The sequence below is a fragment of the Emys orbicularis genome, chromosome 1 (genome assembly GCF_028017835.1).
Source record: "Emys orbicularis isolate rEmyOrb1 chromosome 1, rEmyOrb1.hap1, whole genome shotgun sequence".
In the NCBI taxonomy this organism is placed as follows: Eukaryota; Metazoa; Chordata; order Testudines; family Emydidae; genus Emys; species Emys orbicularis.
The window spans coordinates 67812816-67826295 of record NC_088683.1 but is presented as its reverse complement, the minus strand read 5'-3'; the positions used below and the strand labels follow the sequence as shown (position 1 = coordinate 67826295).

General features: G+C 38.7%; 1 protein-coding gene across 2 annotated transcripts in view; it reads right to left on the bottom strand.

The window, feature by feature from the left end:
* Window positions 1-13480, bottom strand: part of CAND1 (cullin associated and neddylation dissociated 1) — a 45179-nt gene that overhangs the window by 17096 nt on the left and 14603 nt on the right. Inside the window, exon 3 of one of the 2 annotated variants that reach the window (XM_065419544.1) lies at window positions 5492-5646. The exons of the other annotated variant lie outside the window; for it this stretch is intronic. Coding sequence (XP_065275616.1) covers window positions 5492-5646 — 155 coding nt within the window. The remainder of the gene's footprint in view (window positions 1-5491; window positions 5647-13480) is intronic. 2 annotated transcript variants of the gene reach the window in all.

Below are 13480 nucleotides of genomic sequence, written 5' to 3'. Positions count from 1 at the left end.
TATATTATAGCTCAAAGATATCTCATCATGGAATAGGGATTATAAATTCTATAGTATGAGACAATATATTCATGTAATGTTTAAGAAAAGTTTTGTAAATGAGTTCCAATAGTTCATGGATTACGGACCCAATCTTATGGGATTCCAGGGGCTTCTGTGTAGATTATTTAGGTTAATCTTTCTATCTACCCAATGGGACTCAGTGCTCAGTCTAGAAGATACCATCAGAAATAATTAGATTTTTTGCAGTTCTCAAACTAGATTTGGGTCTCCAGAGATAACATGCTTGTTAACAGCAAAAATGTTTTTAAATAAATAAATAATATATAGAGGTGAGAAATAACAGACCTCAATCCTATTGTCCCTCTGCAAATTTGTGTACACGGAGTCAATCCCTTACCTCTCTCCAAAAGTGCAAAGTTTCAAAAAGTTCAATGAATAGAAGATTGTTGGGGGCGGAACAGATCTGGACAAGGAGAAGAAGTCTGGAGATAAATGTGAGAAGGGAGGGAACAGGCAGTAGAAACAAAAGTGAAACTGTTTGAGCAGCATATTCCAGCAGTCTTGAGGTCTGAGTGTAGCCTTCATTGATTTGAGATCTACCATACCATTCTCTCACTAGAAGGGAAAATCTATAATGGTAGCAGGCGGTAAAAGAGACCCAGTTTGGGAATATTTTAATGAACTTCCTCTACCTGTGAGTAAGACAGGCATGCATGCAAAATGCAAACAGTGCAACAAAGAAATGCAAGGCCTGGTTGCCCGAATCCAACAACATCATGAGAAGTGTTCCTTCTCAGGAGGAAGCTGCGTTGAAGAAGATGAAAGGAACATGTCTGAACATGCAGGATCTTCAGGTTGGTAAACTTTTTTATGTCATACTTCTTTCTTAAGGATTTCCTGTCTTCCTTCTGGACTATTCTTGAATTCTCATGTTTGAGCAAAAAATGTAGTTGTTACTCTATGGTACTATCATTTTAGATGCAGTTGTGATAAAAAATAAATAGCTGAAATAGGTAGATCATCCTTTTACAATTTAACCTTTAAAGTAGTACTGAGTGTCAGCGAATGCAATGAGTAATACTAAATAAGCAGTATAGTAATAATAATTAAATAACTGCATTGACTTATTTTGTTTAGGAGAATCCATCCTCAACATACAGGATTCTGAAGACTATCGAACTTCAAGATCACCATCATTTTCTATCGTTTCAGAGTTATCTGCCAATGATAGTGTTTCAGTCACATCATGTATGTCACATAGCCACAGTATATCACCTGTAGCAAAAAGAACAAAAAAACTCCATCATCCAAAAACAACCATAGATAAATTTGTGATAAGAACCAGCAGATTACAAAAAGAGGTAATTGATGAAAAAATTGCCCAGTTTGTTTATGCAACAAACTCTTTCTGTATGATTGAGAACCCACACTTCATTAACATAGTTCAGTCATTAAGACCAAGATACAGTCCACCCAACAGAGCAGATATAGCAGGTAAATTGCTGGATAAAGTGCATGAAAGAGAAACTGAGCAGGGTGAAATTGTTAACCTGAGTCTTGATGGGTGGAGCAATGTCCACAATGATCCTGTTGTATGTGCTTGTGTGACAACAGAAGGGAATATCTTCCTTACAGAAACAATTGATACATCAGGAAATGCACACACAGCAGAATACTTACAAGTAGCAGCAGTAAAAGCTGTAACAAACTGACACAAAAAATTCAAATGTCTAGTACACAGCTTGGTCACAATGCTGCAAATGTATCAAAGATGAGAATAAATTATTTAGAAGAGAGTGAAGGGAGTCCCTAGCTACTAACATACGGTTGCAGTGCTTATTTAATGCCCGTCCTAGCCAAAGACTTCAGTGTTCCAGAAATAAAGGCCAATATTGTTGAAATTTCAAAATACTTCCGCAACAACCACTTTGCAGCAGCTGCTCTGAAAAAAGTGGGAGGATCCAAGCTAACTCTCCCACAAGACATGCAATGGAACTCAGTAGTGGACTGTTTTGAGCACTATATCAAGAACTGACCTAATCTGATGACAGTTTGTGAACAAAATTGTGAAAAAATAGATGGCACTGTCACAGCCAAAGTTCTTAACATTGGGCTTAAGAGAAATGTTGAACACATGCCGAGTACCCTGAAGCCTATTTCTGTAGCCTTGAACAAAATGCAGGGAAATAGCTGATGCTGTTGAAATTTGGAAGGAACTGAGTAAGATCTTAAAAAGAGAAATATGCAATAACAGAGTTAAATTACAAGCATTAAGAAAATGAATGGGACAAGCACGATCTCCAGCTCATTTTCTTGCAAATATTCTCAATACTCGGTACTAGGGTCAAGAGGAGTTGATTATGACATGAACATCCAGCAATCATCCCTCCATAATGCCAACTAGAATCAACTTCAGGCCTAACGGTGAACCATTCGAGAAATATATGTTTGCTGATGATGTTTTAGAGAAAGTCACACCAGTGAACCGGTGGAAGTCACTTAAGCACTTGGATTCAGAAACTGTTGAAGTGATAATCTCACTTTTAACAGCAGTAGCTTCTTCTGCCGGTGTAGAAAGAATATTTTCTTCCTGTGGACAAATTCATTCCAAATTGAGAAACTGTTTGGGACCTGAAAAAGCAGGAACGCTTGTTTTTCTTTTCCAGATTACGAACAAACAGGAAAATGAAGGTGAAGACGACTGAGTTAGCTGCAGAAGCCAATATTTTAAGTTTCTCATGTTGATCTGGCTGACACAGTCGATTTAATTGTTGTTTTTTTAAAAAAATATATTTCATTTAACTATTTTAATTAAACAATTTTAGCAAAAACAAACCTGATTTTAAAAAATCTGAATGTTTAACTAATTTCAAAAATTCTTATGCTTGTTTTGTTAAAATATTATATGTTTGCTGTTGAAGAAAAAAATCCAGAATACATAGCGTTGTTGTTTTAGTTAAATACAACAATTTAAATGTCTGTCTGGTGATGTTCTCCTCCTAATACAGCATAGCAAGAAAATCCTCCAAATATTAATGATTAACCTGTTGAATTGGAGATAGTTCACCTCTCAATGACTTCATAAATATCTGCTTCAATTACCTTTGGTAAATGAAATAACCAAACAATCATTTATTTTCCGATATAGCTGTTAAACTAATCTGAAAAGTTTTCAAAATAAATCACTTTAAAAATGTATAGTGTGCACCTTCTAAAAATGAAACCTACATCTATCTCTGAGTTGTGAAGAATATGTATTAAGGTTATAACCACCACTAAGAATGCACTTTTATGTAGAAATCCGTGATTAAATCAAATCTTCCTGACTAGTGATTTAAATCAATTTGATTTAAATCAAATCCACCCTGATTTTCAGGTTTTATTCTTCTGTTAATTCAGTTTTCTAAAAATTAGCTGAAATAAGCAATTAGCTGGGGCATTTTATGGCGGAAGAGTAAGGAAGCAAGCAGTCCAAACGCATTGTATTAAAAGAGCTAGAAGTCATAAGGCTGTATTTGACTCTTTGCAATAAAACCTTTAGTTTAATGAGTATTCATTTTTCCTTTGCCTCTAGATAATAGAAAGCAACAAAACTGACATTTTTTTTTAAAAAGCAGTCCAAATCTATAAAATATCTATTTCTCCCCTCATTTCATGAATTTCAGCTCTTTGTTTAGGCATTTTTGCCAGAAGATCCATTAACCAGCATAAAAGCCTAACTGGAAATCACTTACTATAATGTTCTTTTTATAAATTATTGTATATGCTTATTTCTGCTAAAGGTTAAACAAGCATGACTGGTTTTTGTTTTAGTTGAGGACCTTAAAGGGATGTAGGCACATCCCTGGGAAGGATTTTTTAAGTTAACATATGCTTTAATGGTGAGTGTTATAGTTTAGCATAAAACATCTATAGCGTTTTATTATTTTTAAACATTCACTAGGACCTTTGAGAGCACTTTTCAATACATAATGCAAAATAGGTAACATTTAGGGAGACTGCTTCCTAATGTCTAGTTAAACATGTGTAAGAACACCTAGCATACATCCACTGACTGTAGGTAAGTGGGAGAGGAGACATAGCATGGCCTGGAAAGAAGCACAAAACCAGTTCTAATCGAATAATTAGGGACTGACAAGAAAATACGATGCCATAATTTCTTTCTGTGCTAGGACTAGGGAGAAGGGTTGGGAAAAAGATTTGCTCCATAAGATACCCAAATGCTTTGGAGACTACTATATTATAGGTTTCAGGAGAGTAGGAACGAAGGCCTGGGCAAACAGGGAAATTGGAAGTAAGTTCAAATCTTTCTGAAGATTTGAGTCAGCTTCTCCCCTGTAAAGAATGGGGAAGGAAAGACAACAGAGACTAAAAAGGAGGCAAAAGAAATTGTATACCAGGGAATAAAGAAGCCAAGAACAGAAATGGAAGTAGTCCTAAAGAACCCCTGCATCATCTGCATCAGTGAGTTATGCTGAATAAAACTAAAATGTTAGATACTACATTGTGGCCATATTCTACCATCACTGTTTATGCTACTACAGTTGAGAAATTGTGCTGTGGATCAAACATAACATATAGCACTAATTTTTGGCCTGCAAACCATGGTTAAAAGAAAGTAAATAGAAATTCTCCACCAGTGCTATTTGAAAAATTTCAAAACAAGCAATTTTTTGCTGATTTTCTACTAGTTTATAGCATGGTCAAAATTTCAGCACATTTATTTTACCAATTCTACTTATCCAGACTTATAACTGTGTTAGACTGTTTAAAGTTTTTCTGCAGCTTGCCCTTTGTAATCAACATAACATGAGAACTCCAATCCCCAAATCCGTTTTGAGTTATCATTCCCTTCTAGCCCAGTCAAATTCACATGCTGCACTCACTGTGGTATTTGAGCACCTTCTAGATTTAAAAGAACAAAGTGGCTAACATTTGGCAAGTGGAATTCCTCAAGATTGCCTTGTTAATTTTATAGTGGAAGTCAGGATGTTTGAAGTACTGTAATTCTACAATTAGAAACACTAGGTACATCCCAAAACACATACTGGGACAAGAAATTATCACAATCCCATTAAAGAAAAGTCATCTCAATTTAAATGTCCATTTTTTAAAAATGTACCCAAATGAAATTTAACTACTATCGTTAAAAAGCCTAGGAATATTGTTGCCTGAAAATATTTAAGGTAGATATCTATAGCAGATGTAATCTGAAATTATTTCCAGCTCTTTTTATGGTGACTTGACTTCAAGTTTACCACTTGACTTCTCTTTACATATACACACTGTTACCTATTTATGATAACAGAAGCACCACACAAATGATTATCTCCACAAACGTCAATTTCAATGTCAAGAGTCACTGAGGGACAACTGAATCTGGTTCACTGAAGGACACTAGCTTACAATGAAAGAATTGGATATAGAGAAGTAAAGTTAGACCTCATGTTTTAAAAACAGAGAAGAGGAGAAGAATGTAATTTCTTACCACTGGAAGCTGGAGGAAGTTCTCCAATGACTGTTTTAAGGCCAATGCTTGAAATATCACGTAGCTGCTCTTTATCTGAAAGCATGTTAGTACAGAGTGTATCCACAATGGTCTCCACTTGATACTCCTTCACTTTACTCACCAAAGGGCCAAGACTGAAATAAAACAAAAAATAAATCTGCAGGTTTAAACAGAAGTGATATACAGCTACATATACCACGTTTATATTAAGAATCCTTCAAAATTTATTTTAAAAATGTATTCACAGAGCTATTGTTAATACTGATGTTTGCAGGGTTGAGATAATGTTGCTATTATTTCTGCATTATTTCTATTTAGTAGTATTCTTGATGTGAAAGCCAAGTTTCAGTTACTTAGGTTACAATCCTTTCCCACCCACGCCCTGTAAATCTTCTGACACAATGAATCACTGTTTTAGACACGTTTGCTTTGTATTGGGAATTTTAAACCCTCCAGATCCAACAGATGTTATCAGTGTTACTTCTTCATACTCTCAAACCCTGGAGTAACAAATAGAATTGTCAGCTAAAGCCACAGCTTGTAACAAAACTACCATATCCACTGACATTAGTTTGTATGCTTCACAATCAGTATTTAACATATTCATAGACTCACAGATAGATTCCTATACTACAAGGAACCATTGCGATCATCTAGTATGAACCTCTGTAAAACATAGGCCACAGGACTTCTCCAAAATAATTCCTAGAGCACATCTTTTAAAAAAATCATCCAACCTTGATTTAGTGAACCTTGGTAAATTGTTCCAATGGTTAATTACCCTCCCTGTCAAAAATGTACACCTTAATTCCATTTTGAATTTGTCGAGCTTCAACTTCCAGCCATTGGATCATGTTATGCCTTTCTCTGCTAGACTGAAGTGACCACTATCAAATATTTGCCCCACACAGGTACTTATTAGGGATGTAAAATATTAAATGGTTAAATGGTAAATATTAGTCTTACCGGTTCACCCACCCTGTTAACCGCCAGCCCCGGCCGCACTGGCTGGAGCGGCCCCAGCCCCGGGCTGGCCAGTTGACCCTGACCCCAGCCCTTGGCCCGCCAGAACAGCCCCAGCCCCTCTCCCTTTAATCGGTTAACTGATTATATTGTTTAATTTTAATTGTTTAAACATCAGGGGGTAGCCGTGTTAATCTGTATCCACAAAAACAACAAGGAGTCCAGATAAATGTCAGTCTTTAAGGTGCCACCGGACTCCTAACTGTTTAAATAGTTAACTTTTAAAATTATATTTACATGCCTAGTACTTACAGACTGTAATGAAGTCACCCCTTAACCTTCTCTTTGTTAAGCAAAATAAACTGAGCTCCTTGGGGGGGCCTATCACCCTAAGGCATGTTTTCAAATCCTCCTCATGGTTCTTCTCTGAACCCTTTCCAATTTATCAACATCCTTCTTGTACTGTGGGCATCAAAACTAGACACAGTACTCCAGCAGTGGTTGCACCAATCCCAAAGACAGAGGTAAAATAACCAATCTATTCCTACTCAAGATTCCCCTGATTATGCATCCAAGGATAACATTAGCCCTTTTAACCACAGCATCACACTGGGATCTCATGTTTAGCGAATTGTCCACCATGACACCCCCCCCCCCCCAGCTAGATTCACAAAATGAAGTATATATAGATATAGCAGGGTAACAGTGAATTACTTGATTGTGTCATTACTCTAGACATGCTTAGAGCTCAACCACACAAAGACTCCTTCCAGTGCCTTAATGTGTGTCAACATACAACAGATGGAAGAACAAAGGGAATGAAACTTTACATCCAAGTTCTGTTGAGTCCAAAGAAAGCCCTGTATCTGGTGGAGTGGTTGTCTGGTTACATGCCTTCTTTGTTTTATTGAATCTATGATGGTTCTTTTAATCAGTGCTTTTCCCATTTGGGTGGTCATGCAATCCCATATTCTTTTATCAGCAACATCTATTTGCACAAAATGTTGTGATCATGAGTTGCTATAGTAATGGGCCAATTAACATTACTACTGGAAAACCTAGTATAGCGGTGGTAAAAATTAAAGCACACCTTAAACATTTTCCCAGCCTTCCCCACACTATTACCTCTTCTAATGTTTTTTCAATAATTGATGTGGTGGTTCTCCAAAACACTACAATGCAAAGTAAGAAGGTGCTACTGTTTTTAATTGCTCTATTTCCCTCATGCACTAAAATGCATCAGTTTATCAGTGAAATATTAATTTTCTAATTTTTACTCCGCATTCCAGAGTAAAAAAAGACAGCTGAAGAATTAACTGGATTTTTTTTTTACTTGCATATCAAAAGACTTAAGCACATTCCAACTACATGACCACGTTCTGTCCGAGTTGCACAGAGCTTTTAGAATTTGGCATGCAATCATTATTATTGGTGATAACACAAGCTAGAAATCACAGCTTGACTTTCAGATTTAGTTTGCATGGTTGAGTACACCACTGGTGTGCTGAGACCACTACCTACTTAAGCTGACCAATTAGGTCTCACTGTTCCTTGTAGTCCTCTGATTGTAGCCATCTGTTGCCTCTTGTTTTATAATTAGATTGTAAACTCTTTGGAGCAGATACCATTTTTTCTTTTGTTTGTACAGTGCCTACCACAATGAGGTCTTGGTTATATGACTAGGGCTCCAGGGCACTATGGTAATGCAAATTATAAGTACTGATAGGAAAAAACCTTATACTTCAATACAAAGAAAAACTGATTAGGTAAATCACTGAGACAATCATGGAACACAATGCTGTTTTTACATAGTCACTTTTTACACTAGAATCATACAAAGCAAATCTAGGTTTAGGGTTTGTCTACACTACGCAGCTTTTGTCGCTAAAAGTTAGCGTGTGTAAACGCTCTCTGTAGGTATTTTGTTGGCACCTTTGCAGACAAAATACTTCCAGGCCCGCAAGCAGCATTAGCTTTGTCGGCAGGAGAGTGCTCCTGCCGACAAAGCCACGTTCACATTGCCACTTGCGTCGGCAAAACTTGTCTTTCACGGGGGGGCTTTTTTAAGTATCAGTGAAAGACAAACGTTTTGTCGACAACGTCGCAGTGCAGACATACCCTTAGTCTTGAAATAAGTCTGATTTTAACACCCAGACCCCAAACTTTACCAAGATTTGGGGGGGCGGGGCGGGGCGGGGGAGTAATGTACTACCCATCTATTAAAAGACTACTTGAAAAATTCTACTGATCTGCAGCAACACTGCATTAGCAAATTACAAAACTTTCTCCCCCATAAGATTTCTGTCTCCCCCTTCCTGTTTTGGATTTGTGCATTTTCTTCACCTTATTTCTGCTAGTGCCCCATCATCAATGTATAATGTATCTCCCAAGTAGTTACTCTATCTTGTGGATAAAGGACCACCATTCTTTGAAGGAGGAAAACTTTCCAGATCCTGATTACCAACTCTTTAACCTCCCATACTACTGTCAGACATACTGCATAACAATCAACCTACCTCCCCGCAGGAAATGAGTGTCATTCCCCAGAGTGTTCCAAACCCAGATTGGTCCCAAATTACCATACACAATAACCAGTCTGTAAGTAACACAGCTCCCCCCTCATTTTGTCAGCTTCCTGCCCCCCTCGTTGTTTTTGGTACACCTCTTATCACTGCCCATTTTCAATTCTCTCCTTAAGATCAAGGCTACAATGCTGCTCTGAACAGAGCCCTATGTCAGCCATACCTGCAGACACATAAGTATACACTTGACTCAAAACTTATTTCACGCCAATGCTGCTCTCCTCAAGCAGTCTGTTTTGGCTGCTCATATATATAGAACTTCCCTAGTAGTTGTGCTTTGCAGCGGCCGCTTCTGCAGAAATGTTACGGGTTGGTTCAAGAGCATATGGGTGTGACTCACTCAGGACTTGCAACAATAGCAAGTTGCACTCCCAGTTATATGTATCTACACCAGAGCAACTAAAGCCAAAACTAGAGGAGGTAAAAGACAGTCAGGAGGTCCTACACAATGCTATCTTTAAGGACAGTAAAGTCAGAGGGCTTACAACAGCTCAATAGGTGTAAACAGTTTGGTTAAGGTTTTGGATATGTATACAGGAGGGGAGGAGAACAGTGTCTGACATATTTGCCAGATCACGATTTTTACCCAAGGATTTTTCAAAGACTTCCAAGACCGCTTTGTTGCCATTGTCGCGCCTCGGGAAGATCACAACTCCAAAGAACTGTAACTTGCTGATATCAAAATATGTACAAGCACTGTAAAAGAGGAACACGATAACAAAGCTACGCAATCTAAAGACACTATCTGAGACCATGTTACAAATGTTGGGATGGAAGCAAGATTTCTTTTTCACACTGAACTCAGAATAGCAGCTCTATATATCTGCTTCTCCCACACGCTTGTTTTAGTTGAGCTATTCAGGAAACTAATATGTTCTGAGCTATGTAAGGGCACTGAACATTAATTTTGAGTAGCTTTATTTTATTTCAGTAACAGTCAAGCTGAAAACCACCATGAAGCTTGAGTGAACTACACAGTGATCAAAACAATTAAAATTAACAATAAGGAAAACACAAAGACAAAGCTTAAGTTTTCAAACCCTGAACTGTTGCTTCCTAAAGCATTTCACACTCCTGATACTGCAAAGAAGTCTGATCCCCACACCGTGAGTCAGAACCTTATTAAAATGTGTGGCACTCAGAAGTTTAACAAGCAAATTACATCTATGGAAAAATAAAATAGAGATTATAGTGTATTTAACTGAAAGATAAACCACCTTGTAACTAGAGACATGTATATTGTCATCCTAAGCACTCTGTTGTATCCTTTTTTCCTACCCTTTATGTTTTTAAGACAGCATATTTAAAGCCCTGTGCAGATACAAAATTTGTATTTGCATTCAATCTGCAAACATGGTCCACAGATATCTGTGTATATATAGTGCATATTCACAGATTTGCAGGGCTCCAAGCATATTCAAGGCAGAGACTATTTCCTCCTCTATGCTTGAAAAGCTCCTACAACTTTTTGGGGTCTACTGTAATAAATAATAATAAACATCATGCAAATGACAAATCTAGAAGGACAACAACAGCGATTAAACTATCACACTTTTGGAAAGTAAATTCAGATACAAATTAGTTTTATCTGATTTAAAGTGTGATCCTTGCTTCATTTACATATCACAGCATTTGACAATGGGAGCCCTAGAAAAATCAAGATCAAATAAAAAAATAAACTTGAATACCACAAGTTGTGTAGGTGTAGAAAATGTTAACCCCATAAATTTTAGTTAACAAATAATACTGGAATTACAACATCGCTATACGGAATTTAATCTGAATTCTTAATTTGTTGAATGTTGCCACACAATTCCAGTAAGATCTAGTGAACAAACAAAACACTTCTGTACTTGAGCTATAACTCTTTGAGATCACTAGAAGGAGATACTATTTGGATCGGCAGAATGCAATTCCTTTCAGACCCTGATCTAGTCACCTATGGAGATTTTTCCACCCTGCTTCCATGTGGAACCCCTGCAGGGTGGAAAAATCTCCATAGGTGATGTTGAAGGTGATGTTGGAATACACAGTTAGGCCGTGATTGCTGCGTGACAGTTGTCTTTCCTTTCTTTTCTGGCGCTTTTCTGCGACCAGGGCAAGGCGATTTTCCTCAAGAGTGGACATTCCCTCTCTGGCAAGTTTTTTCCAGTTAACCCTATCCTGGGCTGCTGTCTCCTAGTATGTAATGTTGATCCCACATCTCTTGATGTTTATCTTGAGGGTGTCTTTAAAGCGTTTCTTTTGGCCTCCCCATTTCCTTTCTCCTTTGGTGAGTTGGGCATACAGCAGTTATTCTGGTAAGCGTCCATCAGGCATGCGCACACAGTGCCCGCTCCACCTCAGCTGGTGCTGGATAATCAGGGCCTCAACACTGAAGATGTTGGCCTCTGTGAGGACATTGACATTAGTGCGACGATCCTCCCACTTTATGTTGAGGATCTTCCGAAGAAAGTGCTGGTGCTGGCATTCCAAGTTTTTCAGGTGTTTTCTATAGGTCACCCAAGTCTTGCAGCCATAGAGGAGAGCTGGGATTACCACCACTTCAGAAACTAAGTCTAGTATGTGTTCAGATGTGATTGTTGAACACTCAGTGAGACAGTCTGCCAAAGGCAAGGCTGGCACAGTGAATTCCGTGCTGAATTTCGACAACTATGTCTGCCCTCTGTGAGAGATGGCTGCCAAGATAGGCAAAGTATTCTACATTTTCCAGTTCTTCTTTATCAAATGTAGATCTTCCTTGCTGGGTCTGATGATTGACTGGGGACTGACTGGTAGAGAACTTTTGTTTTCCTGATGTTCAGAGTTAGAGCTAGGCTTTTATAAGCTTTAGAGAAGCAATTAAGGGCTGTTTGTAGATCCTCCTTTGAGTGTGCAACTACAGCACAATCATCTGTGTACTGGAGTTCGGTTATTGTTGCCGATATTACTTTAGTGCTGGCACGGACATGAGAAAGGTTGAAGACGTTGCCGTCAATCTGATATTGGATGCCAATGCCCTTTGGTAGACGGTCTTGGGTTAATGTTTTCATAGCTTCTAAGAAAATGGAGAAAAAGGTGGGTGCCAGTACACAACCTTGTTTTATGCCAGTTCAATTGACAAAGGGCGCAGAGGTAGAGCCACTGCACAGGATGGAGGCAGTCATCTGGCCTGGAGGTGTCTTACAATGGTGATAAATTTGCTTAGGCAGCCAAACTTTGACATGATTTTCCACAGAGCCTTGCAGCTGACAGAGTCGAAGGCTTTGGTCAGATCGATAAAGGCCATATACAGCTCTTGGTGTTGTTCTTGATTTTCGCAGCCAGGCAGATCCAGGAAAAATGTCACATTGGTGGTGCCTTGTGATGTTCTGAAGCCACACTGGGACTCTGGAAGTACTTCCTCTGCAAGAGGGAGCAGGCGATTCAGTAAGATTCTAGCAAGAATCTTCCCAGCGATGGAGAGGAGGGCAATGCCTCCATAGTTGCCACAGTCAGCCCTGTCTCCCTTTTTGAAAATGGTGACGATGTTAGCATTACTTAAGTCAGCAGGGATTTCTTTGGTGCGCCAGATTTTGAGAAGCAACAAGTGAAGCTTGTTAGTCAATGTTTCTCCCCCCACTTTCAATACTTCAGCTGGTATGCCATCAAGGCCGGGTGCTTTATTGTTCATTTGTTTAATTGCTTTGCAGACCTCCTCAGGTGTTGGTGGGTTGGCAAGAGTTTCCCAGATTGGGTGCTGAGGGATGGAGTCAATGGTATCGCCAGTCACAGTGAATTCTCAATGTAGAAACTTTTGGTAGTGTTCCTTCCAGGGTTCTCTGATTGATTCGTTATCTTTAAGAAGGTACTACCATCTTCAGTTCTCAGAGATGTGAGGCCACATGAGCTTGGTCCGTACAGGGTCTCTGTCTCACAAAAAAAAGCTCTGCATATCATGACTGTCAGCGAATATTTAGATTTCTTTAGCTTTGTCCTCCCACCATTTGTTTTTAATTTCTTGGATCCTCCTTTGAACTTCAGCTATGAGCTGATGGAAAGAGCTCTGCTTTTGACTGGATAGTGGTTGCATCCCAGACTGATATGGTGGACAGTTCTCCACAAAGCACTGTAGACAATACAGAATGCAACGAAGGCATCACAGAAAGTTCCCTTGACCTCACATGTACCATTGAGCCCAACAAGAAAGGGTTCTTGGCTGCCCAGAAGAATTATGACACAGCAGATTCAGAGATTACACAAGAACCCCCTGTAGACAGCCAGACTGAAACTGCTGTGGAGGAGAGCTCTACGAGCAGCCAGCCTGATGATAATGCAGAGTGGAGTTCTACCAGTATTATGTGCTGTATTACAATACAATGGTATAGGAGGATTTAAACTACTTTTTTCCCCAAGTAATAGCTGTCTGCCACCATGTTGAGTGGAGGTAGAAGTGTCTCTCCAC